Source organism: Zeugodacus cucurbitae, chromosome 2, assembly GCF_028554725.1.
Source record: "Zeugodacus cucurbitae isolate PBARC_wt_2022May chromosome 2, idZeuCucr1.2, whole genome shotgun sequence".
In the NCBI taxonomy this organism is placed as follows: domain Eukaryota; kingdom Metazoa; phylum Arthropoda; class Insecta; order Diptera; family Tephritidae; genus Zeugodacus; species Zeugodacus cucurbitae.
The window spans coordinates 59,446,665-59,458,503 of NC_071667.1; the positions used below are offsets into that span (position 1 = coordinate 59,446,665).

General features: G+C 30.9%; 2 protein-coding genes across 3 annotated transcripts in view; both read right to left on the minus strand.

Annotated features, from left to right (window-relative positions):
- The window catches only part of LOC105215846 (eukaryotic translation initiation factor 4E type 2), a 144,667-nt gene extending 133,192 nt beyond the window's left edge, over positions 1–11,475 (minus strand). Inside the window, exons 1-2 of the mRNA XM_054225710.1 lie at positions 11,035–11,475; positions 10,005–10,461 (exon numbers count right to left, since the gene is read on the minus strand). Of these exons, the coding sequence (XP_054081685.1) occupies positions 10,005–10,461; positions 11,035–11,066 (489 nt within the window). The 5' untranslated portion in view covers positions 11,067–11,475. The remainder of the gene's footprint in view (positions 1–10,004; positions 10,462–11,034) is intronic.
- Positions 797–9,433, minus strand: LOC105215845 (syntaxin-1A). 2 transcript variants are annotated; one of them, XM_011190005.3, is made up of 3 exons: positions 9,099–9,433; positions 5,886–9,047; positions 797–2,481 (listed from the first exon to the last, which is right to left on the minus strand). In XM_011190005.3, the coding sequence occupies exons 2-3, from the start codon at positions 6,752–6,754 to the stop codon at positions 2,466–2,468; spliced, it is 885 nt and encodes a 294-aa protein (XP_011188307.1). In that variant the 5' UTR covers positions 6,755–9,047; positions 9,099–9,433; the 3' UTR covers positions 797–2,465. The 2 variants fall into 2 exon arrangements, with proteins under 2 accessions (XP_011188307.1, XP_054081684.1); XM_054225709.1 differs by having other exon boundaries at positions 5,886–9,433.
- Positions 11,476–11,839: the final 364 nt, after the last annotated feature.

Sequence of the window (11,839 nt, forward strand, 5' to 3'; positions counted from 1 at the left end):
CTCAATCACATACATTCGAAATAAAAAATGCGAAAATTGATTTTTTTTTTACTTAACAAATGACCTCCTAAGGCAAATTTTTGTTTTTGTTTTATTAGAAATCGAATTTTTAAATTTTCTAAATCATTGCATAATTACATTATTTAAGAAATATGGAATTTTACATGTATACATATGTGTGTATGTATATATACGTCTATGTATGTATGTATATATGTATTTAGCTCATATTGCTTTTTATCGATTAGGTAACACCATACTAAATTACTACATAAGATGTACTAAAATTTAAGTTTATTTTCATACAAATTAATTTTTTTTCGTTTTTTTTTTTTTGGTTTTGTTTTTTTGTTTTTGTCTTTACAAAATTTAATAATATCAAATTAGCATAAACGTAGTAATGTAAGTATGTATGTATATTTATTTAATAATAATATGCTAAATATAAGTACTTAAGTTTAATAATTTGGTCGTAATTGCTACAAATTGTATTGGCGACTAAATTTAATGCTTAAAAATAAATATAAAATTGAAAAAAAAAAAACAAAAAAAAAATAAAGAAATCACAAAACATTTGCTTTTCATACATAGTGTTGCGGCAAATATTTATAAAAGAAATAATAAATTATATTATATAACATTTGTGGCACGCAGTCAAAAGAAAATAAGACGTGACATTGTTGTTGTTATGCGTTTATGCATATATTTATGTATTTTACTAAATATCGTTTAACAAGGAAAAACAATAAATTATTAGGTTTGTGTAGGTAATTGACTTTTCACTTAACTAACACAGTTGTTGTTTTGTTTTTTTTTTGTTTTGTTATTTATATGTAATTATTATAAAACTAGTTTGTTAGCGTAATTCATAGAAATCACATACTATTTAGAAGTTTCAACAAAAATAATTTTCATATGCACCAGCTGTTTTGTTGTTTGATTTTTTTTGTTTTTGTGTTTGTTGCATTTTTTCTTGGTTTTTGTTTTTGTTTTTGTCATAAATACGCCATAATAGCAAGAAAGTAAATTAAATATATTAATAAACTAAAAACAAATTTGCTGCTGCAACATACACACAAGAATAACGTTTGTTCCCAGGCAAGGCCTCCACGTTTGACACAAAGCAAATTGATTTCTTAGAATTTTGTATAAATTAAGAAAATATTTTTCATTTCTTCACATTGCACATTTCTGCGAATAAAATGCTTTAGTCAACGCGTTACCAACCATATATATTTGTGTACCAACAACAGCAATTTTTATTGTATTTGTGGTAATTGTTTTTGTTTTTTTTTGTTACTTTAACTACTTACCAGCGACAAAACAGTTTGCAGTCACAAGCAGTTGCAGTTGCAGCGTATTTTCGCATAGGTTTTAGTAATATTTCTAATTAATTTGTTGGTTAGTAGGCGCTGGGTGGCAAGGTTGGTTGGCTTGTTTGTTGGCGGTTGGTAGATCGCTGGCGTTTGACATTTTATCTATTCCTTTTGTGGTGATGATCGTACATTGATTGGCAGCTTTTGTTTATACTTTTCGATTTAAATGATATAAAGCGAAGAAGCCGCAAATTATTTTTACTTTTTTACAAATATTTTTATTTTTCGCATACAGACAGGCGAGGCGCATTTGTTTTTTATTTTGCGTGCATTATTGACGTGCGATTGTTAGTATGTAGAGACGGCGGCGCATTATATTTGGGTTGCAGTGCAGTTGCCAGCAATTGAAATTGCAGCGTACAAAAGTGCATGCGCTTTATTTGTTATTAGTTGTTGTTGTTGTTAACGTTTATAGTGCAATTTGTCGGGTCGTTCGAGACGGCGTTACTTGCCGCATTATCGGTGCTGCTCATAGTTAAATGCATGGTGCTTGAAGGTGGTGCGGCTAAGTTGTTGCAAACTACATTTTTTTTTTTTGTTATTGTAGTTGCCTTTATTTTATGTTTTTCATACTTTCATTCCATTTGAGTGTGTGTAAGGTACATAGGTGTTTGTAATATACTTAGCTTGGTTTTATCATTCTGTTTTAGCCTCACATCACACTTGGTGACATACAAATACATAAGCAAGTAGGCAAAAGTTCGTATGTATGTATTTGTAAAATGCCACACCCAGTAAAGAAATTCAAAATTTTCAAAAAACAAAATTTTTTGGTGCGTGCACACGCTTAGGCGTCTACTAAAATGCATTCATACAAGGTACAAGCGTTGGCGTTCTACTATGATAAAGATGGGCTACCAACCGCAAGCAGCTGCTCGTACTGATCTCACTCGTGCGATGGTGATGATGATGATGATTTGATACGCAGCAATTGCAACCAAAAGTAGGCGTATATTGGAACGTAGCTACTACTCATGCGTGACTAAGTGCTTATATAATTTATGCAGGCGATTCAAAGAAAACAATATATGTATAATTTAACTAATTGCAACAGCAGCAAATGTGTATATTTATTATTACTCTCTTTCGTTATATCACTTTGCCGCTATTGTGGCCAAATTACAAAAAAAAATTATATAAAATTTATATTTTCAATTAAAAAATTAACAAATATTTGTGATGTTCGTAACATTTGGCAGCGGTTTGTGTGAATTTTTAACGAAAATTATGCGCATATTTAAAACAAAAACAAATTCAAAGGTACAAAAAAAAATTAAATTAATTATTTAAAATTACAAAAACCAAAAAATTTATACATACAAAAAAAAATTAATTATTTAAAAATACAAAAAAAAAAAATTAATTATTTAAAAATAAAAAAATATTAAAAAATACCAAAAAAATAAAATTAATTATTAAAAAATACCAAAAAAAAAATAAAATTAATTATTTAAAAATACAAAAAATAATTATTAAAAAATACCAAAAAAATAAAATTAATTATTAAAAAATACCAAAAAAAATAAAATTAATTATTTAAAAATACAAAAAAAATAATTATTAAAAAATACAAAAAAAATAATTATTAAAAAATACCAAAAAAATAAAATTAATTATTAAAAAAATAACAAAAAAAATTAAATTAATTATTTAAAAATGAAAAAAATGTATTAAAAAATACCAAAAAAATAAAATTAGTTATTTAAAATTACAAAAAAAATATTATTTAAAAATATTAAAAAATACAAAAAAAAAATAGTTCAGCATCATGTTGTTGTTGTGGCAGCAGCAAACAGATGTTTGTATGTTAGTTGTTTAGCAAAACGCACAAAAGTGGGCATGCAGTGTTAATAATCCAAAAATCCAAAATAAAATGTGTTAAAGTTGTTAGTCGGTTGGTCGATTTGTTGTTGTTGTTGTTGTTGGCATGCAGAGTATGAAGTTATTACAGTTGTTGTGGTTACGGGTGAAAGTGTTCCCCCATTTGATTTTCAATGTTTTTGTTGTTGTTTCAGTTTTTGTTTTGGTAATTTTTTAATGTTTTTTTTTATTGTTTATTGCGTGTTATGTAAAACAACAAACGCAAACGTAAAGTAGAAATTGCGTAACAAAATCAAAGAAAAGAAGAAGAAGAAATAAAAAAAAAACATATTTGTGAGTATTACGAAATGCTTGTTAAATGGGATATGTGTTATTAATATGTATATTAGCTTAAGCGTATGTACTGGTATAATATAAAAGAAATTTATGTAAATATACTAGCCAAGCATAAAATAATGAAAAAAATTGTGTTTTAATAGGAAAGATTAAGAAATAAAATAATAATAATAAGAGTAAAGCAGCTAATGTACTTAATCTTGTTTATAATGCGAGCAAAATAATTTTAATAATGCAGTTTTTAACTAATTTAGATAGATTACGCTTTCAAATTTTGGAACTGAATTTAAATTTAAAGCAAACAAAAAAAAAAAAAAATAAATATAAAAACGTAAAATTCAACCAAATTTAAAATTGAAAAAAAAAAAATTATAAAAACATATGCGTTAAATTAAGAAAAACGCAAGTTATATATATATTCTGGTGTTTTGGAAAATCATACTAACATAATTTATTGCAATTTCCATAGAGATTGTATGCTTTGCTTAAGCCTCAATTAGCTCCAATTACACCACCATTTAATTTCACATGTTATCACGCTATGCAACGTATCAACGCGCGTGCTTATCACAATTAAATAAAAGCAGTTTGCAAAAATTATCACTAACACATAGTAAATAAATATGCCAGCAGCATTCGAAAGCGTAATCTTATCTAAAAGTAACTAAATAAACAAGCAAATTGTATATATATGCATGTATGTAACTGTAATTTAAATGTGGAAAAACTCAAGTGATTATATTTGCGTTAAATATATATATAAAAAATATATACATAAGTCCATATATGTATGTGTACGTGTTAATATTGAATTGAAATAATTAATTTTCCGAAAATAAATATTAATTAAAAACAGATTGGCATAAAGTCTTCTTTAGTGTTGCATTTTAAGTTAATATTTATATTTAATTAACGCTACATATGTATGTGTGTATGCACGAGTGCGCAATAGTGTGTGTGTGAATGCACTTTTTACATATGTGCAGGTATGTTTGCGTGTTTTTGTTGTTGTTGTGTTGAATTTTACTCAGCTATTTTTTTTACTTTACAGTCAATTGTTTGTGTGTGTATTTCGTTTTTTTTTTGTTATTATTATTTAACGACTTTAATTTGCAATTTCAATTTTCATTCAATTAATTTCATTTTATTCAATTTACTTTATTTATATATATATATATATTTTATATTTCAATTGAGTTTTCCAATATATAAAGAGATTTCATTTCTATATTGAGAGATTATATGTTTTTAATAAGTAAATAGTTTTTTTTTTTTGTTAATTTTAACTTGTTTTTTTGTTGTTGTTTTGTTTTCGTTTTAATAATAAATTGTTGCTATATAAGAGTTAACTAGAGAAATATGCAATAAGTTTGTATGCATGTAAGTAAATACATAGCGTGTTATAAATATTTCTTATAATACAAATATGAGATTTCGTGGAAATTTTCAAAATCATAATTGAGTGTATATATAAATTCAACTGAAAATTGTGTGAAAACGAGTTATGCTTAAAAATGTTTGTAAATGCGCTCTCAGCGTCGATTTTGCTTTTATTAATTTTTAATAATTGTTTTTTTTTTCTTCTTTTTTTATATTTGTATTTATACTTTACGCTTAAAAGCAAGTAAAATGAAAAGACCATCAACTGATTTGTGACTAAACTTTTAACAGGAAATTCTTATCAACAATTATGAGAGAAGTTGGAAAGTACAATAAATAGTTTTGTTTTTTGCTTAAGTTGGTTTATTAATGGTTATACTGATTTTGTTTATAATTTTTCTTTTTGGCATTTTAATGCAATTTTTATTTAATTGTTTTTTTTTGTATTTTTAATATTTGTTGCCTTTTCATTTTCTCACTTTTTGCATTTTTCTTTAGTGTAGTTATTTTGTTTTACGTTTTAAGTTGTGGTTGCTTCGCATTATAACAGTAATCAATAAGATTTCATAATATAGCAAATACATTATAATTATTATGTTTTAGCAATTAATCATTTAATTAGGTAATTAAGTATGTAATAATTCACCAAATAGGCCGCAAAGGCAGCATACAAATTAGCGGTATTTACGGCCGCATGGCATTACTATTCTGTTACTCTTATCGCTCCCTTTTTACTCCATCTCTCTCGAATGTGTTCCAGCAGCAGCCAAGTTAAGTTAACCGCTGCTGTTCATATTTTTGGAGGAGGCTTTCAAAACATTTCATTTTACTCGTGGTACGAGCGTGCGATATAAGAGCTAATAACTAGTTATAATAATTGTAATTACTTTGTTGTTGCTATACTTGTTTGTTTTAACTATATGTATGTAATAAATAATAAACATGTAATAGTAATAATGTAATTGCATTTACAGACTAAGCCCAAGATATGAAGCAACTATGAGACCCAACACAGTCAAACATAACAGGATCATGATCTTCTTTCGGCGCGCCTTGCTCTGATATTTAAGCGCCTTCTTTGTGTCTTGCGTTGCCGTCTGCACATAGTCCATAGCATGCTCCACATGATATTCAATGCGATCGATCATCTCGCCTTGCGACTCCACCAACATAGCCATATCCATGAACATGTCGTGTAGTTCTTTGATCGATGTCTCCAATTTCATGATATCAGCATGACGAGCCTCTATATCGGCCAACGTTTGCTTGGCCTGTTGTGTCTCCATTATAATGCCTTGCGTGAATACTGCTGGATTGCCTTGCTCCAACATATCTTCCAGTTCTTCGCTGGTCGTTGCACGTCCAGTAATCTCTAGTTGACGTTGTATTCTACCTTTGCAACGCTCTCGGTAATCCGTTTGCGTGCGATTGTATTCTGTCATCACCTCGACGAATTTTCGTGACAACGTTGAATGTTGTGTTTTGCGTATACGCAAATCGGCGGACGATTTGTTCTGCTGTTCCTCTTGCTCGATATTTTGTTCGATGCTTTTTAGCTTGCCACGCACACGATTGGCATTCTTTTTAATATCGGCCATTAAATCTTCAAGCTCCTGTTTGGTTTTCTCATCTGACTGAGGGGCGGAGAGTATAGCCGAATGCTTCTTTTTCACTTCTTCGACATTGTCTTGCACCCGATCGATCATGCCACGTATCTCCTCCACTTGCTTGAAGAACTCATCCATGTAAGAATCATGGGCATCCACATTGACAGCCACTTCCTCCGACTCTTCGTCGTCGGATTGGGCTGCATGAAGTGCGGCTAATCTGTCTTTTGTCATTTTGCAGCTTTATTTATTCTAGACCGGAGGTGTTTTTATTTGTTTTTTGGTCGCTTGTGGTTGGTTGGTGTCACTGAAACACTTCTTAAGCTAGCACGTATGCCTTGTACTTTTTATTTAATTTTTATTCTAAGTATAATTTTGTATTAGCTGACTTATTTTCGTTGACGTATATTTTCGTCGTTCGTTGTCTTTGTTGAGCTAAATTTTAGATTTTTTTTCAAGGGACCGTGGATTTGGCTTTGCTCAATTTCAAGGCGTTTTTAATTTTTTTTTTTTTGTGGCAGTTAATGCTCGTCAGAAATACTAATTTAGCTTATCACTTTTTATTTGTTTCAAAATTAGATTAATTGAATTTTGATATACTATACTTATGGTGAACTTGACACCAGCACAATACAATTTTTTTGCTTTTCTTCTTTATACGCCAATTCGTTTTTGCTTTTCCATTTAACACTAGTAATTTTGTCGGTCTCGCAGCGTACTTCGTGTGTGCAACACTTTCCACGCCTGAATATTTTCTTGCGGTGGTGGGTGGACGCGCGCGGTTGTTTGTGGCCCGTTCGTATGGCGATTATCGATTTTTCCTTACGGATTGCGAACGTTTGGAACAAGCCGCCGTACCGCTGTCTTGACAATGGTTATTTTTTGAGGCGTTGCTTTTTGATATTTCTGAATTAAATTATTGACTTTTTTTCTATATTATTTATGTCACTACAACACGGCTTCTTTGATTATTTTATACATTTGTAGTAAGTGTTGCTTCTGAATATTATATCAGCATACGAATTATTCGCATTTATGTTATTTCACGTTGTGAACGGAGGCAAAATGGATTTTAAACGTGTGTATTGGTATGTGTAGCTATGAAGGCAATGCTCACGGTCAACAAATTCAATTTACTGCGATATCCACAACGACACTCAACAATAATTTGGGCGACATTAACAGCGACGATAGCGATAGCTTAAGCGACAATAGCAACGGCAGCATGACTCACTTTCTGCTCACTTTTGTGTGTTATTTTCGTATTCACAAACTGTATGTAACTTTTTGCTTTTAAATGTTAAACATAGATTTTTTTTGGGATATTATATACAAAACTAAATAAATTAACTTGAAAGTTGTAACTCTAGAATTATTTAACATCCACAAAATGTAATCTTTCAAATTTTTTGATTTCCTTTTGATAACCACCTTCTTTCTATAACCAGCACTTGAAGCATTCAATGGTATAATTTAACACACGCGCAGGGAGAAAAATTGTTGGTATCTGCTGTTGCGTTCGCTGTTTATGATGACGATGAAGGTGATGACGCTGTTGGACGAGCACAATGTCGAAAATGTAGCTTATCGTTGAAAGCTTCCGAACAACAATAGAGAGGGGTGGGTTATGATGGCAAAAATCAGCGCAAATTGTTACTAGAACGCCAAAGCAGCTATGAATGAGAGTGGATTGGATTTTGATTGTTGGTAGATGGTTTTTGTGTATCGGGTTTTCTATCACGTTGTTTTTTGTCTCTTCTATACTTTCGCTATTTCAAATCTTTTATTTCTCACATTTACCACACCGGAGTGACTTTTCTTCGCAGCTCTTCACTTTTTTGGAAAACCTTTACAAATTTTTATGTAAATTTAGGTTTTTGTTAGTTACTTTTCGTATATATAGCCTTTTTTTAACTACTCCTTCGTAGTTGTAAATTCTCTTTAGTAGCGTGTAAAATGAAGAAAAAATCGATTTCAATTCAGGGTCTTTTTTACAACCGAACGCGTAGCGCGCGGTTCCAACGTTTATGCGGCGGCACGACAAGGCAGGTTAGACAGAATATATACACTTTACGAGTAATGTGATAATCACAATGTGAACTATTTTTTTTATTTTTATTTTTTGCAAAAGAAATTGTTGCGTGATTTCCGTTGATATGACCCTCAAGTAATTAAAAGGGCCAGTGTCAGCGTTGACTGATTTTCTTTTGGTCACGGTCTATAAAGCGCGAACGTCCGGAAAATGCTCTCGACGCGTTGCTGGCTCTTCACAATCTAACAAATGTCGCAAGAGCGCTGCTGTTTGAGCCTACGACTGCATCGGTATTCACCCGTACACGATTGTGGGATTCGTACGTTCGTGTGGATAGTGTCTCAAGTGCGTTTGCGTTGTATATATATTCCATCGGGGGAGGCATAAACATTGCACTCAGCGTTTCATCTTTTGGAGGCTATACTCTCCGCTGTTGTTGTCACTTTTAGTTGTCCAACCAAAGCTGAAATTTTCCCGGCAAATTTTCACTAAAAGCTGTAGAAGCACTTGTTAATATTTGAAAATGTTTATTATCTTTTTATTTACCAAAATAAGCGTTGATTATACAATTAAATTCTCCAGCATTATTTGCCTTGCTTGACAGCTTTTTAATTATGTATTAATCACTTTTTCGCTGTACAACGTTTGACAGCCACTTTCTATTACGTCAAAATTGAACAACACCAAAAACCAACATTAAGAATATTGTGGAACCACAAATCGTCGTAAATATTATTAAATTATTTCTGCAATTTTATCGCCTGAAATATTTAGTTACGATTGAATAATTATTCACAAACTCTATGCAGAGCAAAATTGAAGAAACCAAACCAGTAGCAATTCACTAATATTCACTATGTATGTTTTTGTATTATCACTTTTGACATTTCGCTTCGTTCGACTATTCGTTAATGTCACGTAATGAAATGTCATAAAACGTAATGAACGAGAGTAATGCAGTTTTGTTATAAAAGGGATAAATTTAACCCTTTACAGAATTTAAATTTTATTAATAGAAAATATTTCAATAAATAAAAACAAGTATATATATCAAATATTTTTTTTTTTTTTAAATCGTATATGCATAAGATTGTTTTGGTTATAATCATGTAAAAATTATATTATGTATATCATTTTAATACCAGCTTTCTGGCCTTTTGTGGGCCAAGGATCTAGATATATGCAGTTCTTTAAACATTATCGAATGCGAATCAAGTTATCACTCATTTTTGTATCATCACAACAAGAATTTGCCAAAAGGTCAAATATAACGCCAGAATAATAATAATTCAAAACCTAAATTCTAGGCTCTGGTAAGTTTTAGTTATATATTCACTTTCCACAGCAACTAATATTAATCAAGGAAACGATCGCAAAAAAACACTTGTTTTCCATTGGCGTACTGCATATCTGCATCATTTGAATTTAATAATAATAAATATCTGCACTTACCGGATACTTTGTTGTCAGTACTATTCCACATATCTCATCACCCACGAGAAACTGTTCACCCAACATTGCCATACAAACGTTTTCCCACGCTCGGTCAATTTTATTCTTCCGTAATCGTATTACCCATTGGCCACCTTTTGTGTTTGCTGGATCTTCCCACATCGGTTTTATGCCCTGTTTAAAGAGGCTTAATTCCCGATAGGGCTTCAAAGCTGTTGGCCTTATAAGATGCGAATACAACGACCACCACTGTTGTACACTGGCACAGCGTCCTACGACATGTAGTGATTTGCTATAATCCGTGGCACGATGTGTTCCCTTACGTGAGAACCAAAGGCAGTAAGTATGCTGCAGCCGGTTCTCATTCGGCCCAACTTCTAAAGGTGGCAGTTTATCTACATCTATTTCATTTTCCATATCACTGTCATCGCTGTCAGCCAAGTCTGGCCATGGTTTTCTGTAAAGTAAGTGAAATTCATTAATATATACGGTAGTATGTTGGCATTTCTTTAAACTACAAGCAATTACAACTAATTTTTTAACAAAACATTCTTTATACATTCTTATTACATATTTTAATTAATTTAACTTTAAATAGCACAAACGATATCACTAAACTTGAAATAACGTATTTATTTGTTCAACGCAATTCCGTTGCATTCGGAACACAAATAGAACGCTAAATGTAATTTAGTAAAAACCATATTTCCATTAAATTTTGCATTTAAATTATAAATAACTTTAAGTAGCGTTAATAATTTATTAAACTGTATTAACTGTAGCTACGATGTCCGCGTCAATATTGGAGAAATGGTGTCAACGTCGCCCTACGAAAACATAACCTAAACAATATGAGCGACAACACGCGAACATTTGTTTATATTCTAAACAATGTAGGAATGGACGACACGATGCTTTATATTAAGTCATGAGACTGTAGCTAATAACAAATATCCAAACGAGTATTAGTTGTAGCGTTTTGTACAATTTCAATGTTTGATAGTTAGCTAACAGCAGACGCAGCACTTACGATTCAAACTGTTTGGCTGGCATTTTGTCCATAACTTGAGTATGCAGTTTTATTGGAAGTGTTAAGGTGTCCGTTGACAATTCGATGGGCTCGAGAGTATTGCGAAAAGTGTTTGGTGCTCCAATAGGTTTTAGCTGATTGTTTGTTGTGTTGTTGTCAATGCTTTGCAGTTAGTGCGGCTACCGCTACCACTGCCAGCAAATTATCCGTGTAAATCACTGTTCCAATTACAGCAAAGCGTCTCGTGCTTTTTTTACGCGTTGTTCACTACGTATCACAGTTTTCCGTTGAAAGCGCGTTGTGTATACGTTACGATATCTTTTTATTGATAACTTTTAATTAATAATAAAAGTGGAAATGGCCAAAAAATTCCAATAGTTTTCAAAAAAGTTCCTTGCGATTGTTTCTGAGTTTGCTTTTAAATAAAATCTGATAAGTTGTCATAATTTGACATTTCGTTTTGTGCAACAACACGTTGAATTCAGATTAGATGGCATACATGGTTGCATTAGGCAGGGTTGTACAAACAGTTGCACGCATTTAACCCTTGGTTAATAAATGTTATTTATAATTGTTCGTGTAAAATTATTTCATTAACAAATAATTTAAATATTATATTAATTATATATCAGCTATTCCACGAATGTCTTCTTCAATAATAATATTATTTCATATATATTCGCTTAAAATCAATTTAATATTGGGTATATCGGGGATCAATTTGACCGATATATGCGTATAATGAGTATGTTAGGATTACGGGATTAAATTTTCTTTTAACATTAAACTAAAATATATGAGAGAT